The 26722-nt window shown below is 40.1% G+C and overlaps 2 protein-coding genes and 1 long non-coding RNA gene across 10 annotated transcripts in view; all 3 read right to left on the reverse strand.

Moving 5' to 3' along the window:
• ikzf1 (IKAROS family zinc finger 1 (Ikaros)) overlaps positions 1-1612 on the reverse strand; it is a 21251-nt gene extending 19639 nt beyond the window's left edge. For all 6 annotated transcript variants that reach the window (XM_017309019.1, XM_017309018.1, XM_017309017.1 and 3 more), the window contains exon 1: positions 1355-1612. In XM_017309019.1, coding sequence (XP_017164508.1) covers positions 1355-1499 — 145 coding nt within the window. In that variant the 5' untranslated portion in view covers positions 1500-1612. The remainder of the gene's footprint in view (positions 1-1354) is intronic.
• Positions 1613-6759: 5147 nt separating this feature from the next.
• Positions 6760-17531, reverse strand: spmip7 (sperm microtubule inner protein 7). 2 transcript variants are annotated; one of them, XR_001777356.1, is made up of 10 exons: positions 17174-17531; positions 14928-15001; positions 14445-14530; positions 14007-14145; positions 13183-13250; positions 13046-13087; positions 11878-11985; positions 11690-11764; positions 10307-10455; positions 10161-10227 (listed from the first exon to the last, which is right to left on the reverse strand). XR_001777356.1 is itself a non-coding variant. In XM_008430138.2 (9 exons), exons 1-9 carry the CDS (start codon positions 17469-17471, stop codon positions 9173-9175), a joined length of 1023 nt encoding a protein of 340 aa, XP_008428360.1. In that variant the 5' UTR covers positions 17472-17528; the 3' UTR covers positions 6760-9172. The 2 variants fall into 2 exon arrangements, 1 of the variants encoding a protein (XP_008428360.1); XM_008430138.2 differs by lacking the exons at positions 10161-10227; positions 10307-10455 and adding an exon at positions 6760-9305 and having other exon boundaries at positions 17174-17528.
• Positions 17532-22047: 4516 nt separating this feature from the next.
• LOC108166962 (uncharacterized) lies at positions 22048-24645 on the reverse strand. Of its 2 annotated transcripts, XR_001777358.1 has the most exons (3): positions 23384-24645; positions 22917-23022; positions 22048-22830 (listed from the first exon to the last, which is right to left on the reverse strand). It is a non-coding gene; the product is annotated as an uncharacterized LOC108166962 (long non-coding RNA). The 2 variants fall into 2 exon arrangements; XR_001777357.1 differs by having other exon boundaries at positions 22917-24645.
• Positions 24646-26722: the final 2077 nt, after the last annotated feature.

The raw sequence follows: 26722 nt of genomic DNA on the forward strand, positions 1-26722 counted from the left end.
ACACACACACACACACACACGCACACACACATGCACACTCTTCTGGTTCTTGACAAGAAAGATGATGTATCTGCAGAGAGGTTTTGCAGCACTTCACTTTCCATGTGAGCTTTGAAAAAGCCCCATTTGAGCAGGTACTGCCTTTCACTTCACACCTATTTATTCTCTCTTTTTTTTAAAAAAATGCACCATTATATCATCTATAATTATAGTCAAATTTGATTAAATGTACTATAGAATTTTAGCAGATTTTTTCAAATTTAAAATAAATTTTTCAACTGTCTACACTATATATGCTATATATATATTTTTTTAAATCAATTAGTATTTATTACTTTTCCCTGCGTCAAACCTGAAGAGTACGGATAATTATATAAAAGTCGGAACGCATAGTGTTTATGTTTTGTTCTAAGTGTTTGGAAGAGAAAAACAACTTTATTTCCTTTATTTCATTTTCTGCTGGGCGTTGATGAACAACTTTTCACCTCAGAGGAAGGAAGAAGTGTAAAAAGTTCCGTCAGTCCTGCCTGTAGTAAACAAACTGAAAATCTGGTTCAACTGAGAACAGAGACACATACAAAGTTTTGAAGTTTGGGGAAAATGATTTGATTCATTGATTATTTAATAGTGCGCAGCGCGTTTTCGACCCTGCGCGGCTCGGTGCGGACTGATTTCCTGTTTAAGGAGAGCAAAGTTAACTTTGATTTTTAAACCCCTAATTCAGTTATAATGTCATTTTTTTTATTTTGATAAAAATATATAGAAGTTGTTTTGGTTATTCTGTGAAACTTCAGAGTTGTTCTGTTGGACTATCTGAAGTTTACGCATCTGTTGCAACAGGTGCCGCTACATGAGCAGTTAAACGCGTTAAAATGATAAGGAAACGCAAGCAGCCCAAACCCAACCACAAACACGACATTAGTATTTTTATGTAAATCTAATTCATTTATATGTTTAATTATTTTATTTATCCTCATTCCCAAAAGAAAAAAGGCCCATGGGAAAAAAGGGGAACATTTCCACTACTTCCTATAAATTAGTGGCGAACAACGCGGAAAATAGAAGTAAAAACAAAATCGTCACATTGAGTTTTAAAATATGATTCTGTTTAGTAACTAGTTTTATAACAAGGTGAACTTTAATAAAAACGAGCGGCAGCAGCCGGGATCTGATGCTGAGGCGCACCTGCACCCAAACTGACAGGAGAAGCTTCTTTTTCCAGACGCAAACGTTTCCATCGTTCCTTTTCGAGCGAACCGAGCCGTTTCTGCTGGCTCCACCAACACAGCCTGAGAGTTCAGCGGGAAGCCCGACAAAAAAAAAACACAAAAAGGCGCGGTGGAGGTCACTTTACCTGCTATTCCTTGAGTTTGCAGAATGAAGTTCTTCCAACTCTCCCCGGCTCCATGTGCAGAAGGTCGCAGCGCCGCGGCGGCCCCATGGAGCTGCGCCCTGAGTCCCTCCCCTCTCCACTGCACTTCCTCGTTCCAGCCCAACATGTCTATGCCTCTGAGCTCGGCTGAGGCATTTTGCTCTGCTTTTATCCACACTCTGCGGCGGGGAGTCGAGCCCACCGAACCCTTGGCACTTGCTTTGTGCCGTGCCAATAAAAGCTGACACCCAGCAGACCATCACTGGCAGCCATGCATGAGATGGGATGCTGCGAGCGAGGAGAGTGGACCATTCATTGTTTATTTATTTCATTCACACGCAGGGAGTTGATGGGGGCCAGTCCGCGCCTGCATATTGGACAGCTCCCCTTCTGTCACCTGTTCTGGCTCTGAACTAGTCCATGAAATTAACTCAAGTGTTTTTCTTTACCTTGTAATGAGTTTTTCCTCTCTCTCTCTCTCTCTCTATTCAATATTTCATCCATTACTGTCCGTCCATGACCTCTTTAGAGTCCAGGCCCCGTTTTACATTCTAGGAGTTTCCCAGTAAATCAGAATATGGTTGATCTGGATCAGACTTCAGTATTTTAGCTGTTCTGTCAGATAATAGTTGGTAATTGTGGCTTAAAGCTGATGGAAATCTCAGATTGAGGTTCCATGAAACGTTTCCACAGCCGTGTGGACCCGGCCGGGATCCAGCTACCTTTGGTACCTTTGGTACCGTGGGTCGGTACCAGATCCTGCTGGGAAATGAAATGTGCATCTCTGTAATGTTTTTCAGCTGAAGGAAACAGGAAGTGCTGCTGAAATGTTCTGGTAGATGGCCATGTTGGACCAGAACCAGCAGTGGACATGGCATTCCAGATCCGGAATCGGATCCGGAATTTGGATTCTGTGCCTCTGACCGAAAAAAAAGAATGAAGCTTCAACTTTAAAAGAAAATTAATTAATTTGTTACATTTAATCAATGAAAGTTTTTCATATTTACTTTATTCACGCTGGTTTAACATAATAACTTATTGACCTCAATATATTTGCTTGGATGAACTTAATTTTATTTCTTGTAACAAATTAACTCAGTTTTTTAAATTGGATCACCTGGTTTTTGTTTTTAGTGTAGATTGACACGTTAATGCGATGAAATGTAAACTTTACTTTTATCTAAAAAAAAAGGATTTTGAACCATCAACTCTTTTTCGTTATCTCTGTTCAGAAGTGAACAGGTCATCTCTGTGTGTTCGTCCATATTGAAGCTCAGACTCCAGCTCCACATCTTATGTGTTGCTCCCTGAACTCTTGATTCATTTTTCCTTCATATTCCTCTCCAGGCTGCAGTCGTTCACATTTTCTACTGCACTTTTTCCTTCCACTAAACTTTTCCTTGACATACAAACCGAATCTACACAGTGAAGCACATTATATAGGTTCATTAGACAAAGACAGATGACGTAACACAATTATTTTTCTTCATTCTGCTAACAGCTAATAAAAGAAAATCACATTTAAAATTAGAATATTACATCAGACCAATTAAAAAACTATTTTCAATATTTAATCTGATAAACGAGCGTCGACAGAACGAATTTTCTAATTTCCTGAATGTGAGGTGGATGCAGCCTGACTGTCTGCGGGACATTTGTTGACAGAAGTCCCTATAATTGTAGAGGCCAAAACAGAACTTTCCTTTTTTTAAAATGGTTTTTATTGGTATTTTGTGTTTTCATGAGCCTTCAGCCATAAACTCAACATAAATATATATTTAAAATTCATCAGTCTGTGTAAAATAAAACTATATAATGCATTAATTTCCCTTCTACACTAAATAACTGGAATATTTTTTCCACCTTTATAACAGAATCAAATGTAAACCGTTTTCCCAAAATGTCCCGTTTGTCCATGATAATCAGTTTTTCCTCTATTTTGTTGCGTCCGCAGCATTAAGTCCCTTCTGCTCAGTCCTGCAGTTGATCTTCAGGCTGATATGCATTAATTTTCTGACATGTGATTTTTTTCCCTCTGGTTTTCTGCAGCACCGTCTCACTGACTTCTGCAGCTCAGCGTTACTGCAGACATTCCACCTTTTGCATCAGAGTTGATCATTTAAAACAGCTTCCTGTCTGCAAACGCGACCACCTCCACCTGCCACGCAGCTCTGAAACACGAGAATCAGACTGTGGAGCAAAGGATTTTTTTATTCATCCATTGATTTGTGTTTTAACATTTACCCACCAAAACATCATTTCTAAACATTTCCTTTCATTTTTCATGACCATATAATGGATTTTTTTCTCCTATTGTGCTTTATAAGTATTCAAATTCCTGACGGAGCAACACAAAACATTATGTAACTGTGAAGTTAAAAGAAAAAGAACAAATTTTTATGGTTTTTTTTGCAAATAAAAATCTGATAAGTGTGGCATGCATTTGTATCTAGAATCCTTGAGTAGATTCTTTGCAGCAGCTACAACTAAAAGTCGTTTGATTGGATGAAGAGTGTCTGTTGGATCTCGGCTATAATTAGGTCAAGGTCGTTCTAACATACAGATATGCTGGGATGTTGTTGCTCCAGCTTGACGTTGAAGGTCATTGTCCTCCAGCCTTTATTTACCTCCATCCATCTTCATGAGTCCTTGTTCACATCCCCACAGCATAATGCTGCCACCACCATGTGCTGTTTTTTTTGCTTGTATGTCAGAAAGTTCAATCTCTAGTTTGCTTTTCTGGCTTTCTTGCAACTCTTTTCTTCTCACCAGAGCTACTGTTTTAAAACGATTTACCTGCTGGGTCTGTAATTCATTAATTCGAAGTAATCACATTTTAGTTGAAAACCATTTATTGACAAAATAAGCAACATTTTTAATTCAAAAACTCTTTTTGCTGCTAAATTATTGAATAAACACACATATGAGCTCAAAAACAAAGATATTTGGTTTTTTTATCTGTTATTTAGGTTATTAAACCATCTGATTGGTGCAAAATGTAATTTTATTCATTCAGTTTTTCAGTTTCTCGGGAACTCCTGATCGTTCATGGAACTGCTGCTGCTACGTGTTTAGCCTTGAGATGCTATTTATGCTAAAAGGCTAGCTGCTTTTAGCACAACTTGAACACATTAATAGTCTTTAAGTGCCTCCAGTCCATCACTGGACTGATGTTGCTTGTGTGTCAGATTTACAGATGTACCAGAAACATGTGAATACGAAGGTTCTGCCTCGGGATCTTGAAAAGGAAAGCAAATTACATTAAAAGTTTATACAATATATGGATCAAAATTAGCACATTAAAGCTCCAGTCATGAACTGAATTAAAGCCTGAAGCTTCCACTAACATCTTCAGCTCAAAGTGTTGCAAAAAAAGCAGCAGTTTCACACTTTTCTCCAGTTGTGACTGTTTTTTTCCCCACAATCCCGCTGTGCTCGGGCCCCCGTCTGCGCTCTTATCTCAGGAGAAGCTGTGTGAGCTCGGCTGCTGAGTCACCTTTCATGGGAGGCTGCCCTTATCTCCGGAGAAGCACAACATTCAAGCGGTTGGTTACAAAAGGAGGAACTTTGGGCAGGAGCACCGTGTGGTCCGCCATGTCTTCACGGCCAGGACAGGGATTGCAGCAACACTTCCTCAAAGCTTCAGGAGTCACTTTTTTTTCTCACTCCAACATGAAGAGGTGTGAAAAATACAGCAGAAGAGAAGCGTGACTCAGCAAATATTGGGAAAAGCGTCTCCATTATTGACGCTTTTTGCTCTTCGGCCTCCTAGGATTTGATCTCCGTACGTTTTTCAGGTCACGTTTTTACACCAGATGCAATCAAAGTGCGCTAAACTCCGTGTTTCCTCGGGTTGAACTCATGGAAAGCATGTTGCTGTAATTAATACCAGCAGCTTGCAGGTCTCAAAACATCATCAGGTAGCGGTGACGGTCGACTAGCGAACAAAAGGCTCTGGATGGTTCTTATTTCATGGATCTTTAAGCAGTATTCACCGTCTCACATTTGGAAGCACCGGCAGCATGTAACCCTTAATTGGTTTCAACACCTTAATAAGTCAAAGACGTTCAACACTGATAATCACATTAAATAGTCCAATTTATCTAAAAAGTCAATTGCAAAGTGAAAAAGTCTCTTTCTTTAGGAATGCATTATGCTGTGAGGATGTCGGAGTAAATTAAATTCCCCTCTGCACACTAAAGCATCAATTTCCTTATGGTAATTATCTGCTGGAATAGACGTGTCAGTAGAAGGAGGCAGGCATGCTTGACATTTAGCCTTTTTATGGGTAAAAATTAAGACGAGGAAAAGGAAATTAATCTCCCGCCCAGGCAGGCATTGAGAGATCCTGGAGGATAGCAGCTGAATCAATCATGATGTTTGTGAGCCTGTTTTGAAAAGGAGCCACTGATGTGATTCAGACCACAGCCTGGAAAATCTGAAGATGAGGAGGAGGAGGAGGAAGATGAGGCGTCTTCTTCACAAATAGAGTTATGATGTCCATGAGAAGGTTACAGACTTCAGCTCAGATGGTCATTTGGAAGCTGCGTTTGATTCAGGACTGACACAACGAGCGCATCTGTGATTGTTTAAGATTCAGTGTAATTTACTGGGATTTTCTGTCAGTCCAACACAAAGTGGGGCATGAATCTGGAGGAGCTGCAGAGATCAGCAGCTCAGGTGGGAGAGTCGTCAGTTATGGAGGTGTAGGAGGAATGAAAGTCGCTTTTAAATGAGCCACGAAGGGGGAAAAGATGTGCTCAGCCGCCAAGTTAAAACATGGCAGTGGCAGCATCATGCTCTGGGGAGAGCTTCTCTTCAGCAGGAACAGGAAGCATCAGCAGAACTGATGGGAAATATGAATGAAGCTGAAAACATTTAGTTCCTCCAGGTTTTCCTGATTGAATTCAGACTGAATCAACAGGCTGTCACATTTTGTTGATCTAATCCAGAATCATAAGTTTACTGGAAACTGTCCTGTTGATCAGAACCAGAACCAGCTTCAGCTGCTGGGCCTGTTGTGCTGCTCAGAACCATCCTTCAGCAAAACTAATAAAGAACCAACTCATGTATTTAAGTTGAGATATAATAAGAGTCGCAGGTTTTGGCACTTATTCAGATTTTTACGGAATAATTGCTCTACTTATCCAGAAAAGAAACAACCAGGTGGGAAACTATGTGCTTTTTCACAATTGGCTTCAAAAGCACAAACAATAATTTTGACTTCAGTTTCACACTCACTGCATTCAACTATTAGGTGTAAATATATAAACTTTACAGGATTTTTTTAATAGTATTTTTCACAACCATCTCCATCTGCTCTGTTGTTTTAAAACCTAAAATTAGGAATAAAATGATGGTTCTTTAAAAGAAAAAACACATTTTCTATAATAGATATTTATTAAAAGTTTTAAGCAGTCATGTTTTCAAAAGGATTATGTAACATTTACAGCCTTTAACAGGTTTTATTCAGCTAAACGAGGGTAAAATGGATGTTAAAGTCTGTGTGTCAACTTGTTTCCTGGTCTGGACTCGATCTCTGCTGCTCTTGTCTGCAGCCGCTGCTTCACATCGACTCCAGAAGGTCCAGCATTCAGTGGAGCTCACGGTTCCATCAACGAGCCCAGATCATCACTCCTCCACCGCCGTGCTTCACCCCTCCACCGCCCGAGGTGTGTGTGCTCTGATGCGACGTGTGAAATCTATTTTCTCACGCATGAGGTTTAATTTAAATAATTATAAAACCCAGGATGATTTTTATTACTCTCTAATATGCCAAAGAGGTGGTACTTTCATTTTAGATTTTTAAACCATCATTTTAAGTTGAAATGTTTTGTCAGTGATGCTCTTTGATCAGTGTGATGTTGTAAGGAGGTCTTTACTGATTCAGAAGCTTATTTGACCTAGAAAGCTGATTTTGTCTTGAAAATCGCTGATTCAGCAGTTTGTTTGAGGACAGATTTGATCAGAGTTGAGATTAATTTCTCCTTTTGTGTAAAACAACAGCCTGTCTGTCAGACAGTATAATGTTTCTAGACTTTTGTAGAACTAACAGCGTCATGGACATGAAGGTGTGGAGGAGTTTTATATTCACATGCATATATTTGTTGCATTTATGGTAAGAAACCCTCTTTGTCTGTAAATATGTTTTACCCAGAATTCATCAACTGGTATTTTTTTTATATTTGCTCAGTTCTCTGTCACTGCATTTTAAGGATTAAAATGTTTTATTTTAGTATTTTAAAAAAATTATTTTCATTTTTTAAAAATGTATTTACAATATTTTATAGAAAAAGCTTTAGTGGTTAAATAAGAAATCAGCAGATTGTGTCAATTTCTGTATCCGATTAATCATCAGAATAATCAATAGCTCAATCGATTACTAAAATAATCACCAGCTGCAGCTCTGCTTCTGCTAAGACAGTTTCCTCTGTGCGTATTAATCCATATTAAAGTATATTTAATGTTTGGACTGGTAAGATAGATGATTGTGGTCCCAAACCACCTGCGGAGATCCTTAAAGATGGACGCCATGTCGGAATGACAGGAATCCACACGGAAAACATCGTTTATGAAACAAGGTGGAGGCAGCATCATGCTGTGTGGACGCTTCTCTCCAGCAGATGAGAATTCAGATGGATTTATACACAAGACTGTCCTGGAAGACAATCTCCTGGAAGCAGGTTCATTTTTCAGAAGGGCCTAATCAAAGTCCAAGCCTCTTCCTCAGATGCTCTCCATCCAATCTGTAGCTTCACTGAACACAAATACTTTGATTATATTGTAGTTTCCTTCCACTTTGTCCTGGTTTGTGGCATAAAATCCCGCTGCGGCTCAGGTTGTGGTTGTAAAAGTGACAGAAAGTGGAAACGTTTCCTGGGAATGAAAAAGTATGAATGGCTGAATGTTGGCGGAGCGCTGCCAGCGCAGCCTGTCGGATCAGGCTCAGCTGCAGCTCGGTGACACCAGTGAGGTTTAATGAACGATGCCAACAGGCTGTATTGTGGCTAAAGTGTGAACCGCTCCGAATTCGCAACCATAATCGAGAATCAAGAGCAAGAAGCTTAAAGCTCCTCAGTATGAAACTACCCCGTTTTACTCCCATCCCCAAAACAAATAGTGTGGTAAATGTGAGCTGAGTCTCCAAGTCGTTACCAAATCAGCAGCGTGTTGGTGTGGAAATCCCTCCAAGAGCAAATCTAAACAAACTATAGATGAAGAGAAACAGGAAAACCAGCTCATTCCTATTTCCTGTGTAAGCGCGAAGCTGCTCAAACCACAGACATAAAGATATAGCTGGCAGGAACTTCATAATAATCTCTACACAATATGTTTGCCTCTGAATGACGTGACTGCTGGCGGCTGCAGCAGCAGCAGCAGCAGCAGCAGCAGAAGAAGAAGAAGAAGAAGATCACAGCACAAACTGCAGCAGCAGCACCAAACCTGCTGCTTCAAACACAAAGATGGTGGATTGGAAACAATTTACATCCATCCATTTATCCCCCCACTCATGAACCACACACACACACACACACACACACACACACACACACACACACACACACACACACACACACACACACACACACACACACGCTTAACGACTGAGTGCGTCTGTAAGAGAGCAAATGTATACGAGGACAATGCAAACGCTCGGCACCCAGAGTTAGAAAACCACTCATCTAAATCAGGGAAATTATGATAATGGAGAAACTCATTATTGTCCCACTGACTCCGGATCAGTTTCTGACGTTCTATTCACACAATCTGATTGGACGGCATAAAGAGGAAGATGATGCTTCAGAACTTTCTCATCTTCACGGGGCTGAAGCCCCTCCAGGCAGGAAGCCGGGCGCTCAGGTAGGGGTTACACGGGGTCACAGAGGTCACCATCCTGGACAGCGGCGCCGCACGCTCACGTCGTCGGGTCACTCTGTGGAAACATAGGAAGCATGTCGTGTTCAAAGTGTGGCTCGGGGGCCATTTATGGCCCTTGAAATAATTTTGTTCGGCTCCTGACCACAAATCAGAACCGGTGAAAATTCAACCTACAAAATAGAAAATAACGGAAGACCCAAAAATCTGGTTTTCTTTTAATAAGGCAACGGTCCAAAGTCCTTTTTATGTTCTGGCTCTTTCATGACGAGAAGATTTTATAAAAATGTTTATTGTTGAGCAGGAAAAAATAAAAAAGATCACAATAAACACATTATTTCATTTTTAATTTAATTCATTTTGTGGGCCCGCCATCAGTTTAAAAAGTTTGGACATCACTGATGCGTATGTGTCAAACTGAGGGTCCGCGGGCCAAATCCGGCCTCCAGAAGGTTTTATGCGGCCCTCTAGACTCAAGATTACAGAAGTTTTTTAATATTTTATCAATCAAATCAACAGTTTGTCTGTATAATACAAGATTAATACAAGATTACACAAAGGTGAAAATTTACTTTATGTTCAATAGGAACTCATTGAATGATGAATAGTTATTTATTTATATTTTGGCCTTTTGTTAACAGGTTTAGATCTTGATGAGGCTCAGAATGAAACTGAGTTTGAGACGAATGTAGGAAAATCAGACAAAAGTAAAAAAAATACTGCGCAGTGGCAGCATCATGCTGTGAATTTACCCCAAATTCAAAATAAAGGAAAACTGTCAATTTTTCAAAACAGGAAACGATAGAAAGTAGAAAAACAAGAAAAATAGAGTTCATAATCATATTTAAAAAAACAGATTAATTTGGCTTTAATCGAACTAGAGACAGAAATCCCAGGGAGCGTCCGACCGTTGCTGCAGACCGTTAATCAATCCAAGAGCCTGTGCTTCTCTCTGCCGGGGAAAACGCTGGGAGGCCAGTCTAATCAGCAGAGGAAACAGATCTGAGAGGGTGTCAGGCACCAGGAAAAGGGATCTGGGTTGTGAAAAACCACCGTTACCACGAGCTGCTCTGGATTCAGCCATCTGGAGATGCCTGCTCCAAAAGCCAGTAAAGTTTGTTGAACTGGGGCCCAGCTAGGAAACAGGTTTCCACCAGCTCTCCCAGAGAGGAACGGCACTTTTCTTTCTTTCTTCGCTCTGCAGATGTCTGTCGTCGTGTAAAAAAGGTTTTCCTGACATAAAACGTCTTATTTTATTTAGATATATATTTACTGATTTTAGGAGAAGTTTTAATGATTTGTTTTAACTCCAAGTATCCAACCTGTTTATCTTCTTCCTTTGTTTTTTAAGCCTCATTCTTCTTAGCATTTTTAAATAATGTTAAATAAGAATTTCTCATTAATAACTCGCCTCGTTTGATAAAAGTAGAATTAATGAATACAATACAGACAGATGCTGATTCAGGTCCTTATATAGCTGTAAGTAATGCCACTTAATTAAACATGCACAAAACAGAAAGATAGAAATACTAAATAATACGACAAGAATGCAAAATAAGACCAATATTATCACGAAGCTATACAAAAACACAGGAATAATTGACAAAAGCTAATGTCATTTTTAGTGTCTTGTTGATTTGACCAAATGTGTTTACTTTCTGATCTGTTTATTTGACTAATTTTGTTATTATTTTATTAGTTTTTTACTTTATTTTGTGACCTATTAATGCAGATTGTGAAGCACATGCATCCATAATATTTTTTTCTTTCCTATTTCTCTCACAAAAAATAAAAAATAAATAAGTAATTGTACTAATTAATTTCTAAAAATGTTTAAGATGAGTATAATTTCACTTTAACGTTAATAAAGTGAGAGCAGGCACGTTGAAGCCAGCTGTATGACCTCTTGTCGCCCTCTAGTGGAGGTTTGTGATCGTCCATTTTGTTGGTTTTCCAGCTCAGGAGGCTGAAGCCGTCACACATGAAATATGTTAGGGGGGAATTTTTACTGAGGTTTTAAAAAAGATGGAGTATTTTTAAAATGGAAACTATAAGTATTTATCGTTAATCGTCTTTAGTATTAAATGGGACTACAAACATCCTGTGATTTTTACTGAAGAGCAGATTTTCGTTTTAACTTTGTGGAATAAAACGAGTGATCCATATCTGATATAAAAAAATGTAAGTTGATCCAAAAAAATATCCTTTTTCTTATTATTTTTTTATCAGGCAAACCTGCATGTAACACACAAAACATAAAACAGTTTTTGCAATTAGAACTTTCAACAGGACAGATTTGACATTTAGTGGTGAAAGGTTTGACACCACTGAATTCAGGTAACCTTCATGCTTTTGGTCGGAAGCTGGAGTACCAGGTCGGGATTTGAACCCAGGACCTTTTTGCTGCAGTGTTTTGCAATAATAATAAATATTGCTGCTCACCCAGAGATGGAGGCCTCCTCAGCAGCAGGGGGAGCATGGACGCCTTTGCCTGTGAAGCCTGGCATTGTGGTCCGACTGGCACAGAAACAGAAATGGACTCTTACAGGTTTCTGGATATTTCTGTAAGACCAACAAGCTTAATAAATAACAGCACAAGAGCAGGTTTTTGGTGGCAGCATGAGTCTCACTGCGCTGTCAGTGTGTACGACGGTGTGACGCTCCGCTTCACTGTTAGAGGCTGGAAATCTGCCTCCATGTTGTCAATGTCGTCCATGTTCTCTGAGCCAATCGTACCGCTGTAAAGACATGAGACCCCGCTTACATTCATTCCCCTCAGGAGTCATTTTCTGACTGATTTTTAGTCTCTAAGGTTTGTGTTGTGGTGTCTGACCTTAACTTGCCAAACATTTTAAGCAAAAGTTGAAAACATCGAGTCTGAACAAACAGGGGAGTTTATGGATTCCAGCACAAGAGGAGATAATCAGAACTGGAAGATGAAAAGGACCTAAAGTGGAAATGATGCATGTGATAATAACTCTGACACGTTATGTTGGGAAATGCTATATAGATGTTTCCAAGAACCCTTTTAGAGACGTTGTCCAGAGATCAACAGGGAATTTTCTATGATTGGACCAGATCTGAAGGTGGTCAGACACTACAGGATCTTCACATCTTCTTAAGCTTTTCAGTTTGATTGAGATCTGGACTTTGACTGGTCCACAGCTACGCTTGATTCTTCTCTTGTTCTGACCTTCTGTTGTAGATCTGCGGCTTTATTTCTATTTATAACACATTGAGATTTGACTCTGCAGTACTTTGGTGTAAAGCGGAATTCATTCTTGACTTAAGCTGAACACGTTCAGTAAGAGCAAACCAAGCCCATAGCATCACTTCTCCACCACCGTGTTGGATTTAAGTTTTTGAACAAAACCATAATCGGTTTTCTCCAAATATACTCTGTGCATCATAACCAAACATCTCTTCTGTTATTTAAAATATGTTTACAGAAATATTTTTGTTCATCAAGATGTAAGTCCATTGCTTTTTCCTTCTAAAGATTAATTAACTTTCCCTTGAATTGTTCCAAACATACTTATTCAGAATTTTTCTTATTTTCCTGCCATTAACTGAAGCACAAAGAATCCAACGTGGACTTTTGGAAAGAGCAGCATCTTGTAAATATTCTGTGGATTTCAAGCTGTCTGGAAGTGGGTAGCAACAGATCTTTGCTTCACTGAGATCTTGTGCATTGATTAGCAGCACCTGGCTGCTGCTTTTCCTCTTAAAGTCGGTGAAAGCAGCAGGAATGTAGCTTGTTTTCCCCATTTTCAGCCCTCAGTAATCCCCAAAACTCACGTAAATGAAGGGATTTGACCTGATCTTGCATATCTGCTGCAGCTGCAGGAAAAGCAAAACAAACAAAAAAATTTCTGTTGGATTTCTTATTGAAACGAACTCTGAAACGCAGACTCCACCAAGAACTGAAAGCGTACAATGAAATGGGTTTCCTGGCGTCGTTCCTGCGTCGAAGCTGTCGCCGGTTCCACTCAGCACCTGCAGACTGGAGACGCACAGCAACAATCAGTCTGAGAGCCGCATCTGACTGCAGAAACATCCAACTAACTCTGACAAACAAACCACTGATTTAGAAGAATGAAAATAAACACAGGCGCTGATTTGCTCAAAATGTTTTTAAAATACTGTTTTGAGAAATTGGGGCCAGATTAGGTCAACTTTTCATTTCTACATCATGATTTAGTAGTTTAAAACAGTTTAAAAAAATTATTTTTGTCTTTTTTATATAAAGTAAATACAAAATAAGAAAATATATATATTCTCCCTCACTTTAATTACACTACAAATACACAAAATATGAGTATTATTGGTCTAGTTTCTTGTGCAAATGTCTGATTACACTCGAAAAAAGATAAAACTGACTTATCAGTAACTTTTCAGGAAGATAGAATGTAGATTTAAGTAAACAATTCATTTAAGATTGACTGAAAAAAGTAATAGCTCCACTGGCAAACTTAAGAAAACTTATTTTTAAAGCCAAGTGGAATAATCTGCCAGTGGAACTACTACTTTTTAAATCAATACTAAATAAATTATTTACGTTTAAAGAACTTGCTAAAAAAGTTTCTTTTGTTTTAATTCAAGTGTACAAAGACATTTGCAGTGTAAACTAGATTATTTCCATTAAATAGCCTCCAGCAACAGATATTCAGTTTTTCAGTGTTCCGGCCCTTTAAGAGAAAGGAGTGAAGTAAAAATGGAGAGATGGTTTAGATGTGATGTCAGTCAGGACAGAGCTCACCTGCCACAGCTGAGGCCTGCTGCTGTAGCGCCGTGATGAGGTCCGCTCGCTCACAGGGTCGGCCCGGCGCTCCAGGGTCGCTCCAGCTGCGTTTAGGGATCTGGGGAACTTCATCCCCCTGTTCACCTCCTCATAGCTCCTGTCAGGACAGTTCAGGGCATCGGTTTGGGTTTGTTTCCCCTCTTTCATTGCATAATCTCAATAGGCAGCCTGAGATGATCTGATTCTGCTCCATTTCATCTTCATGGTTTCTCTGCGCAGCTCTTAACGTGAACAGAGGCCACAAGGTTTGCTGATGACATCGCCGGAGCGCAGAATTTAACCTATTCACTCTGGATTACTCCAAAGACAGAATGACACTCTGCAGGCTTTACATAATGGCGCGTGTGGGAGGGGAGCTTTGTTTGGCTTTATTATTAGATGTCACTGTTTTCTGACCTCTGAGTGGAAGAAGTGTAAATGTAGCGTCGGAGCGCCGCTGAGTCATCGCTGCACGAGCCGCGGGCCGACGAAGAGGAGGAGGCCTGATGGAGAAGAAAGTTTAGTGGAGGAAGATCACCAGAGGTTCAGAAAGAGAGGTTCAGTCTGTTCACAGGATGATGGTCGTCCGTTCCTAACCTTTCTAGTCAGTGATCTACAGATAACTTCAGTTATAATATTCAACATAAAATCATAAATCAGGATAATGTTCTCAAAGTGAACACCTGGCTGACGGTGTTTTATGGATATTACTTCACTCCAGCTATAAAACACAAGTCATTACTTCAACATTGCAGTAAAAAAAAAAACAACTAAATTGCGAGGTGCGACCATCAGTTGAAAAAGAGGCTGGAGTTAATGAACATTTTGTATTATCCAGTTTCTCCATCTGACAACAAAAACACATTTCAGAGCTGGAGAGCCGGTTTGGTCGTTACTCACCAGACGCCCGGCGTGTTTTTCAGGGAGCGTTGCTGCTGTCCTCTGTGGCTGAGTGGGATCGGCTGAACCTGGGACTGACAGAAAACGTTCAAGTTTCAGCACCAAACGTGGATCATGATCAAAGACTGAGCTCAGATTACCTATCAAAGAAATGCTGAAAATCAGGGACAACGTCTCACCAAATTATACGAGGTTTTAAAATGTAACCTTTAGCTGAGGTTTAATAAATAAAACTAAAGTTTTGTTTTTGCTGTTTGCTGCTGTTTTACATTCTGACAGTGAAGCAGCCATTAGCTCTAATGGCTGTGATTACAGGTGAACGCTAACGGAGAGCCAGTGGATTGTTGCTTTTTCAACCCAATTATGCGGCTCTATACCATTTCATTTGCATTCCTGCTCTGCACTTCCACTTTGCATTAATAATGTCTTGTTAGTGTGAATTTTAGACTTTAAAAAGTTATTAAAAAGAAAGAACATTTGTATTTCTTATTTTCTACAACTTTTAGAAGGTTTGAAGCAAAGGTGAATCGCTGCACTAAACCAACAACTACTGATAAGAAATCGGTCATTATTTTACAGCAGATATATAAAACATTTACTCCTTAATCTAAATTATTTCACCACTCAGTCTTGCTTTTGTTGCTGCATCAGTAATCCTCCTGGAGTCGCAGAAAATACTCTAACTGTCCATCCATTTTCTTACACCCTTGTCCCTAAGTGGGGCTGGTAGAGGAGCTGGTGCCTCTCCAGCTAAGTATTTTTTAAAAGCAGGCACTTTTATTACCTGCTTTTAAAAAGAGACCCCACCTCTTGCGAGAGGTGGGGTGACCTGGACAGGTTGCCAGTCTATCACAGTGCAACACAGAGACAAACAACCATGCACACACACACTCACACCTAGGGGCAATTTAGACAGACCAATTAACCTGACAGTCATGTTTTTGGACTGTGGGAGGAAACTGGAGTACCTGGAGAAAATCCACAAGCACAGCGAGAACATGCCAACTCCATGCAGAAAGACCAGGGCCGGGAATTGAACCCAGAACCTTCTTGCTGCAAGGCAACAGCTCTACCAACTGCGCCACTGTGCAGCCCTACTCTAACTGTACTTAAGCAAAAGTACGAATAAATAAAAAGTACAACTCTAACATTTTTTCTTTTACTTGAATACAAGTACCTGCTTTTAAAAAAATACTTAAAGCATTGAAAGTAAATGTATTTCTCTATTATTTGGAATATCATTAACTGTTTGTATGTTTTCTTTAATAAATCAATGTGCCATTTTAATGATCAATGCTGCAGATAATCCATGTTTTCACACATGGATGTGTGAATTTCAGGGATGACCTGCAAAGTTAAATACCACTAACTCAAATAAAAAATATGGATAATTACACCTTTAAAGATTTTATTTAAAACAAATTAAAATGTGTTATTTTAACTGCAGAAAACACATTCAAGTGAAAGTTATGAGCAGAGAAATGGACATTAGACACACCTAACACAGGATCGTTTCCACTGATGTTTCAATTTGTCAGCAGTTAAAAAATACCATACATTCAACTGTTTTATGGATTATTAGTTAACAATATTTCTCCAAAACTTGGGCCCAAAAGTTATTTTTTAATGTTGTGATATTGTCTGTAAAGCTGAAAATGTTTGTGGATCTGCACCAAGTGTGTAATCTGTCACTTTCTATCACCATGTAAAAAACACATTTAATATGGAAAATATTCATTTAATGAGCTGCACAGTGGAGCAGCTGGTAGAGCTGTTGCCTTGCAGCAAGAAGGTTCTGGGTTCGATTCCCGGCCCCAGTCTTTCTGCATGGAGTCTCCATGTTCTCCCTGTGCATGGTGGGTTTTCTCCAGGTACTCCGGTTTCCTCCCACAGTCCAAAAACATGACTGTCAGGTTAATTGGCCTTTCCAAATTCTCCCTAGGTGTGAGTGTGTGTGTGCATGGTTGTGTGTCTCTGTGTTGCAACAGACTGGCGACCTGTCCAGGTGACCCCGCCTCTCGCCCAGAACGTTAGCTGGAGAGGCACCAGCACCTCCTGACCCCACTGAGGGACAAGGGTGTAAAGAAAATGGATGGATGGGATTCATTTAACCTGTGATATGGTGTACATGTAACGCAACTTTATAGAAGTGGAGTAGAAAAGCAGAATTAAATCTACTTTAGTAAAGTACAGATGTACCTAAAAAGTAACAAAGTGCTTGAACTCCACTGGTTATCAGCACTAACCTGAAAGGCTGGCAGTTGTTTGAGGCCTTTTCCTGAGCCACTGTGAAAACGGATCTATGAACTCTGTCCGGCTTCGGATCCCAAGCTGCACTCTGGCTCCTGCGCTCAGATGGCCGCTGCAGGGGTCCAGCAGGGGGACATCGTCTCTAAACGGAGCCAGGGCAACGGGCTTCTGAGAGGCCACACGTCCAGTTCCCGGCTCATCCCTCCTTCCTGCCCTGCACAGACCAGAGCTCAGCCTGTTGATCACTTTTATCTCTGTGGGAAGAGACGAGAAGGGGTTCGAAGCTGCAGCCATGCTACAGGATGTTTTGTTTCAGGCGTTGCCTGGAGACTGTTGTTGTTTTCTGCTCTGATCAAATGACATGCGGAGAGGCCGTGAAGATGCTGCTGCACATGCGATGCATACAAACACCTCAGATCGAACCGCTCAGGCAGCCACCTAGAGAATACTTTAAATGGACTCACATTTAGTCAAACCAACACTAAACCCTTCTTCCATACTAAATACCATCTTTTGTCTGCAATACGCAGAACATTCAGTATGTCTATATGACATTTCTATGCTCTGATGATCAAAATGTTATTTTATCTTGCTAATCAAGGAACTTGCTAAGCTTGTGATCATAACTCTGAAATAGAAACATGTAATTTTTTGGCAGAATGATAACACATGAAGTCGTAACCACTTCTAGATAGTTTTATCTGCAACTACAATATTTCTGATTATTAAAGGATGACGTAGTAAAAATAATTATTTTATTTCTCTTAAAGGTAACAGAAAAATGCCTGACCTGGAAGAAAGGAACGAAAAGACACAAAAAAGACCCAATAAATGTTCTGCTGATCAATCTGGTCCAGTTTGGTTGAGTAATCATTTTTATTTGCATGGCACACTTTGTTATTCTTGTATTGATAGATTTTATAATCAATACGTTTCTCTCCCTACAGACACTTTTATGTCAGAAAAGGCGTCTTCCTGTCAGTTCCATCATGGTGGTTCAGCCAATTACATTTAATTTGTTATCATTTATGTTTTTTCTGTTACTATCACCTTCAGGTTTTTATGTTCCTTTTGCTTCCGCCTCATCCTGCCCGTCTGTTTATAGTTTACTCATTTACCTTTCCCAGCTGTATCACCTCTAATTAGCTCTTCCCGTTTCTTTTGTGACTAGCTGCGTTTTATTTACCATATAATTTCGCAACTTGACATTTAGAAAATAAATGCTCTCAATGGAAACACGGATATTTTGACAACCGTTTTCTTTAAAAAGTTTTCCCGCATCAAAAATTGGGTTTATTTCACGAAACTGCAATGGAAGCCTTTTTGCCTCGTCACAGGAGTCACATGATCAACAACCGGATGTTGTCATTGGCGCAAACCACGAAGAAGACGACGGCAGGAAGTGGTAGGAGGATCGTGGTGCGGCATGTGCTTTAATAAATTATTGTGTGAAAAAAAAACATATTTTACAATTTTTAATTGTGTTTCTTATTTAATGGAAAGAGCGCAGTCAAAAATTGTTTTTTCAACATGAATATTGACAAATTTTTGTCAATATTCGTTGCAGCTGCCTCCTCTCAGTATTCCTATGCTTCTCTGTTGCTTTTGCTGTTTTTGTTTCTTTGTTTAATCAACCATTTTAAAATGAACTTTAGTGTGACTTTATTGATTTTTGTGTAATTAACAAAACAAACCCACAGTCGAACCATCTCCATCTGTATCAGTGATTAGGTCGGACTGGTAAAGTTTTGTATATTAACATAGTTTAACGTTTGCCCATCAGTGTTTGTTCTGCTGCAGCTGCTATATTTCCACAACCTGCAGCGACTAATATATCAATCAATCAATCAATCAATCAAATTTTATTTGTATAGCACATTTCAGCAGCAAGGCATTTCAAAGTGCTTTACATAATTAAAATAAAAACAGAAATAATCAGTGAGAAAGAGAGATTTAAAAAATAAATTAAAAAAAAAAAAAAAAAAAAAAAAACATTACATCATTAAAACGTCGAAAAGAAAGAAGAAGAAATTAAAAACATTAAAGACATAAAAACGTGGAAGACATCAAAACCGGCACTCTAACCCTAATTTAGCCATAAGCAACTCTAACCAGGTGGGTTTTAAGTTGAGATTTAAAGGCTCTCAGTGTTTCAGCTGTTTTACAGTTTTCTGGAAGTTTGTTCCAAATCTGTGGTGCATAGAAACTGAATGCTGCTTCTCCTCGTCTGGTTCTGGTTCTGGGGATGCAGAGCAGACCAGAACCAGAAGATCTGAGCTATCATAGTGAGGAAAATGTGTTGCGAGAGTGAGGAGCAATTATTATCCACAGAAAGCTGCGACACAAAATGTGTTTTGGTGGCAAATGATAAACAGAAGGTTTGACCCTGCCTCGGGGTTGTTATTTTTTTATTTATTATTTTTTTTGTCCGGCATTTAAGGTGTCTGTCGTTTCTCCACGTGACCACTAGATGGAGTAATAGAGCCTGTGTGGTGAATAACGCCAGAGGTTAATGTGTGCATGCTGCTCTGCTGCTCAGTCATTACAATGCGGTGCACAGGTGTCAATTTTATTCAAATAAAAATGATTAAGCGACTCCAGTATCTATCAGGTTCCTCCCCAAACAAACATGACCGAGCTGGTGTTGGCAGAAAGAACATCTTCAAATATGGGGTGTTTGTAAAGTCCTCAACGTACGAAATGGAAAATATGTAAATTGCATGAAGGCAAAAAGAGTTTTTAAACAAAGGAAGTAATCTGGTGAAGGAGCAAGCATGAAAGAGCCGTCTTCCAGCCAACCAAGCAAGGAAAAAAAAATATTATATGCCTCACTGTCTACTAATTAGTCTGCTTTTGTTGTGTGAAATTAGAAACTGAGTAAATATGCAGTTTAAGCGTATAGGTGCGGACAAAGGCGTGAGCCCCCGCCGCGCGTGGCAGGTGAAGGCCGGCTGATTGGTGGCATTCTTCACTGGAGGTGTTTGTTTTAAAGTTAATGTGTCAGAGGCGATGATGGTGATGCATGCTGATAGACGAGTTTTTCCCCCTTTTTTTAACTCGAGCCTTCATTAGCGAACGTAAACACCCAAGAGCTGTTGAAAAGAGGGAGTAAAAATAGCCTAATTATTCTGATAACTGAGTTGTGAACATGCCCACAACCTCCACACAATGCCCCCCTCACCCAAACACACACACACACACACGCACACACACACACCTCACACGAGAGCAGAGCAGCAGGGATCAAATGCAGCCTGTTTTAAATCATTCTTCAAATAAAAACTTATCACTCATCTGCATCAGTGATGGAGTTTATAAGAAGTCTGAGGCAAATTCTTCTAATAAAAATGGCTCCATAAGTCCATTATTCCAAATTCTGCATTCATCTTATTGTTTCTGCTTTAAATCTCATCTTCTGTTACATTTTGTAAAGCAGCCTAAGTCAGAGTTGACTGTTTTCCTTTTGCAGAGGATCAGACATTCCTGGAGTCATTACAGACCTCGTTACTTTCCCCTGTGTTATTAGTCAGCTTGTCTGCCATTCTCCAGACTTCTCCACCGTCTCAGAAATTATTTAAATCTCAAATCTTGCCCACGGTGCAAAGCAGCAGCAGCCACTAATTTGCACAGGCTGAATTCATCTGAGAGAAACTGTTGCTCCAGATTGAGAGGCGTTGTTGTAGCAGCTGCCGCTGCTGCAGAGAACCAACAAAGCCCAGATGAAGCTGTGAATCTGTAGTTCTGTTCGTCTGAATCTGAGCGGTTCTGGGTTTGCTTTCCATGCCGAGGTCTGACCCTCTGCTGGAAGGTGTCACAGCACAGAGAGTTGGATCAGTTTGAAAAACTGAGCTGCAGGAAAAGTGATGTAGTGGCTATTTAAGGGACTGAAATGGAGGATTTAAAAAGCAGCACATTCTGGAAGTTTCCGGCTCTAATTTGGTAATGCAGAGATCCATAACTCAGAGGGGAGAGGCTGTTGGCTGAATCACGCACATTATGGAAGAGTGTCAAGAAGAAAGTGATTCTCTAAAGAAGGCTTTTAGAAAAACAGCGCTCCAGGCAGTTTGGACCAAAATTAAGCTTCAACACAGTAAAATATGGCAGTGGCTGCATCATGCTGTGGGGATTCTGTTGTTCAGTGGAGACAGGGAAGCAGATCAGGCTCAATGGGGAAATGGATGGAGCTAAATCAAGGACAATACTGAAAGAAAACTTCAGGCTGAGATGGTTTAAACTAAAGCATTTTCATGTGTTAAAATGGCCTAGTCAAAGTCCAGACTGAAAACCAATTGATAATCTGTGATAACCCATCAAAACTGATGTTTAGAGATTGTCTCATATGCAGACGTTCTCAGCTGGTGGAGTGATGACCATAAACATCCCTGAAAACTCGGTAAGTATTAATTCAGGTGGGGCTGAGCCCAAATGCTTGCCACACTTTTAAGATTTTTACTTCCCTCTCCTTTCATACATATACAATTGTGTAACATCTTTATAAAAGACCAAAAACATATTAAAATGTGTTTTAAGTAAACATATCACAGGTTCTAACTTGATAAATACAACCTGAGGTAAAAGTTAGTTTTATTTATTAGTGATAATAAAATACTAAACAGTTTTCCTTCAGTAGCCCAAACTTTCCAAAAACAAATTACTCAACACAAGAACAAAGGGGGAAAAAATAGCATATTCATGTACTGTAATGGCCTAGTCAAAGTCCAGACTTCAATCCAATTCAGAATTTGTGAAAATCTGGCAAACTGATCACAGATGCGCTCTGTCCAATCTAACTTGGTTTCGCAAAGAATAAAACCAAAACATCTGCAGTCGTAATATTTTATGATTCGAGTGGAAATTCAAGGACATGCCACACTTTTCAGAATTTTATTTATAAAAATAAATATCAATTTCACAATGACCTATATCATACAACATTCAAGTTTATGAGTTGACTGAATAAGCAAAGGCCAATGCGGGACCAGTAGATTTAAATGAGACTCAATCAGAACCAAACATTTCATCACAACCGGAGTTTTATTTCATTACGTAAAGCGCGCGCTGCCAGCTCCCCGTCCGTTTGTCTCGTCAAACGATGATAACGCGAGAGTTTATTAATAGCATAAAGGCCCCGAGGTGCGAATCAGGGGTCACACGCATCACGCTGTAAAAGACAGACAATTGATTACTGTCCAATGAGCGCGCATGCACAAGACTGGCCGGCACGCGCTCGGTCTCATGCCGCGCGTGGCACCTTCAACCATTTGGAAAAATCCAAGCAGAGCGTAGAAGAAGCTGGAGAGTGGCCCCGGGCCTCGGTGCAGCGCTGCCTCGCTGCCCTCGGTGGCTCCAGCTCCCCGCTTGTCACACTCACTTAGCTCAGCGGAGTAATGAATCCGCCGCTGTGCATTTTTCATGAGGGAGAAAAGTCTGCTCCTTATGATGCCTTTAATATGGAAGTCTTCACACGCCGCGCCCCGCAGCGCCCCCTGCGGGCCTCCAGGAGGCTGCATGATGTTTAATGTTAACATTCCCCCAGGGGGGAGTCAGCACGGCGCAATGTCACTTTCAGTGATGAATATGTTGACTGCGGCGCGCGCACTCTGCTGGAGATCAGGGTTTGGATTGAACACCTGCTTCAATCTGGAGGGAGATGCTGGAAAAAAAATGTCAGAATCAGCCAGTTAATCGCTGCGACTTTCCAGAAACGGTGAATTATTCAGAATGAAAGGGAGATGAGACCTTTTAAATTGGATTTGCGGTTGGGACTGGATTTCTAGAGCCTGGGAAAGATGGCGGCTCTGCACTGGAAGCCATTACTGGGCAGCTGAGCTGAAAGAGAGGCCCACTGATGGAGGAGGGTCAGAGAGAGGGAGGGAGAGGAGATTTAAAAAAATACAGAGCGAAACAGTGCAGAAAATCACAACAGAAAACATCAACACAACGGATACACAGCAAGAAGGAAGTATGGAGACAGAAGGAAGAACCTAAGAAAAGAAGGAAGGACTGAAGGAAGAATGATGGGGGGAAAAATGAAGGAACTGAAGAATGAAGGAAGTATTTATTCCTTAAGGAAGGATTGAAGAATAAACCAAATGTAAAGGGAGATTTTCTCAAGCATGCATGAATAATAAAAGCAACTCCAGGTATAATTTTTATAAGGAAATAAGATTATAAAATGATATGGAGCTCAAAATAGTCGATTTTACCTGATATTGCCTCTTTAACGTTCCTGTTCCCGTAGAGGAATCAGTTTTTCTATCATCAATAACTTAAATCTGAAGACTAATGGCCTGACGCTGCCTTTTCCCCCCTTAGCTCTGGATGCAAAGGGATTGTAACACTTTCAATCAGCTGTAAGCTAAAGCAAATGTAACGGAGAAAAAGCAAGTAAGAGATGTTTGCTAGTGTTTTAGTCCAGGCCACCTAATCCGATTCTAAGCCAAAACCAAACAACCGTTAAGATAATTTCTGTAAATTATTAAAATAAAATCCTGCTGAGTAGCTGACCTGCAGCAGACTGACTGCTTCAGACCTCAGAGGAATCCGGTCTGATAAACCCGACAGTCTGAACTGGTACCAGAGAACGGTGAAGAGCGCAGACATCCGGCTAATCGCTAACTCAGTTAGCATGAGCTGCAGGCAGAGCGAGTGAAGCAACAGGTGGAGTTGGACTTAACTCGGTTACCGTTATTTGATTCTGCATGTTGCACTGAGGGAAACGTCTTTATTTCACCTCCAGAGATCGTTCCTCCCTCCGGTTTTCTTCTCTCTCATCTTTTCATCCTCGGTATGTTGGGACAGCGGTTACATTTTTGATCGAATGCGACCAAAAGTTTTCATTTCAAGCCACTCTCATAAACACACACATTCGGCATTGAATAGAGAAGAAAGATTAACAGGAAGTGACAGTTATCTGGTTATGGATGCTCTCCTGAAGCCATTGTGTTTTGCTTGAACTCTTGACTTTTGCACTTTGACCCTTTGATTTGATCTTATTAGCATGTGGAAGCAGGCAGCAGGAATGGAACCCTCAACCTTATGAGTTCAAGACGACATGTTTCCCCTTTACGTTTTTAGTTTGAATGATGGTAAAGGAGGTAGAAAAAACAATTAATGTTGGAGATCTGCAGCAAAAAGTGGCGTCTTGTGGTCACCAAGTATCCATGGCAACCGTTAGACGGTCTACAAGCCACAATGTTTTTTTTTTTGTTCCATCACAAATGTAAACCTGGAGTTTGCTAATCTCTACGGGAACTAATTTATATGTGTGTGTTTTGGTGAGAGCAAAACTGTCCAGTTGAATCTGGTGTGAACATGTGGAGAAGCCTCTCAGACTCACTGGAAAGTACGGCGGAGGATCCGTTAGCCTGGGGGCCGGTTTCTCTTCCACAAGCTCCGGGAACTTTGAGAGTCCAAAACATTGCACACTTACTGGAAAACAAAACACTTTAGATAAAATCTGACATCTACCGTGTTTCCCCGATAGTAAGACGTATCGGGGGTTTCAGGGGGGTCGGCTAATATAAGCCGTACACCGAAAGAAACACGGGGGTATTGCCGCCTCCCTCTCATCTAGCTGCGCGCCGCCTCCTGCCCACGTCCGCACCGTCCCCCTCTCCATACGTCACCGCGCCGTCCCCTGCACTTCCTTTTATAAAACTGTTTTGTGGTGAATACAATACTGTTCAGGTTGTTAATAAATGTTAATTTTATGGTTAAAACAAAAAATTCGACAATTTTTTTCCAATATAAGACATACCCCGAAAGTAAGACATTGTGGGGCTTTTGGGGATAAGAAGAAAGACACTGTCTTACTTTCGGGGAAACATGGTAGTAGTAGGAGGATGATGATCCAAAAGATTTGGTCAAACAAACACAAAAATGATTCAAGACGCACCAAATAAACTCCATCCACAACCAACTTCGTCCCCAAAACCTCTAGAGAGAACAGAGGAGAGAAAACAGGATCTAGAAAGTTGGTGTCAGGAGGAACGGTCAAATTTCTGTCTGTTTGTGAACAGACAGCAGAAGCCTAAGTGCTGTCCAGCTGGCAGGGGAGACGTGTTGTACAAATCACTCACAGCAGGGATGCAAGTACAAGTGGTGCCAGTAATTTCTAAACAACAACATCTATTTCTAATAACTCGCTAATGTGTTCTTCCTCCTAACATGCGTTAAAATGTTAGCTTGTGAGGAGAACTGGAGGAGAAGGCGCACTGTGTATGGAGGAATAATCCGACCTCTGTGCAGCCATCTGGGGTTCAGTTCCCAGGAATTTAAGGCAACATGTGAACAGTTGGTCCCATTCAGTCATGTGAATTAAAGGGACATTATGCAGAATTTTAGAAACGACTGAAAGCTGGAAATCCCTGCGCATGTAAAACATTTTAAACTATAAAGTGTTTGTAAAATTACGCATTAAAAAATTAACAGCAATAGTTTGGGTTATTTAGCCTGTCAAGAGAAAAGAACATGATTCATTTTTCAGAGTTATATTTTCACGTTTGTCATTCATTTGTACATTTCAAGGATTCAAACTAAATATTAAACTAGAGTTAAATATTTAGTACAAAATATATATTTAAGTGGCAAACAAAAATATTTAGCTCTGAACTAAATATTTAGCTTGAAAATTTAGCTATGTTTTTAGCTTGCTAAGTAAATATTTAGTGTGGAGCTAAAAAAATAGCTAAATATTTATTTTAGTTTCTACCTAGCTAAACTAGTTTGAAGATAATTATTTAGCTTGCTAAGTAAACATTTAGTTTTGAGCTAAACATGTAGCTTGCTATGTAAATATTTAGTCTGGAGCTAAATATTTAGCTTGCTAATTAAATGTTTAGTTAGCAAGCTACATATTTGAAGTGAAGCTTGATATTTAGCTAAATATTTAGGTAGCAATATTTATTTAGCTTGCTCACCAAATATTTATTTAGATGCTAAATAGTTAGCTTGTTAATTCAACATTTAGTTTGGAGCTGACATTTAGTTAGAATACCTATCTTAAAATAATTTGAAGCTATCTTAGGGTGCGTTCACACTGCAGCCTGAAGTGACCCAATTCCGATTTTTTGGCAATTCCGATGTTTTTGCCAGGGCCGTTCACACTGCCAGTAAATGTGACCTGTAAGTGTCCCGCATGCGCACTAGAGGGCGCAATAGCGTCAGCGTTCTGCCAACCGCCATAAAAAGAAGAAGAGCTCAGTGTTTGCGGAAGTAAACATGGAGGCTAGGTGGAGCTTAGCTTACATATTAAAAGTTGTCTGGCCGGAGCAGCATATTAACAACTTAATACTCATATAGTCTGTAATGATTGTTGTTTTTCCTCCCACTTGCGCGTATCAGGAGCAGAATAGTGAGATTTGTTGAGAATCAGTGACGTTCAGTTTGGATGAGTGCGACCTGGACGTTATGGTCGCATTTGAATCGGACACGTATCGGATATGGGTCACATTCTGAAAAGAATCCGACCTGTGCTGTTCACACTGCCATGAAAAGATCGGATACAGGTCGCATTACGTCAAAAAAATCGGAATTGGGTCACT

This window comes from Poecilia reticulata, linkage group LG15 (genome assembly GCF_000633615.1).
Source record: "Poecilia reticulata strain Guanapo linkage group LG15, Guppy_female_1.0+MT, whole genome shotgun sequence".
Lineage (NCBI taxonomy): Eukaryota > Metazoa > Chordata > Actinopteri > Cyprinodontiformes > Poeciliidae > Poecilia > Poecilia reticulata.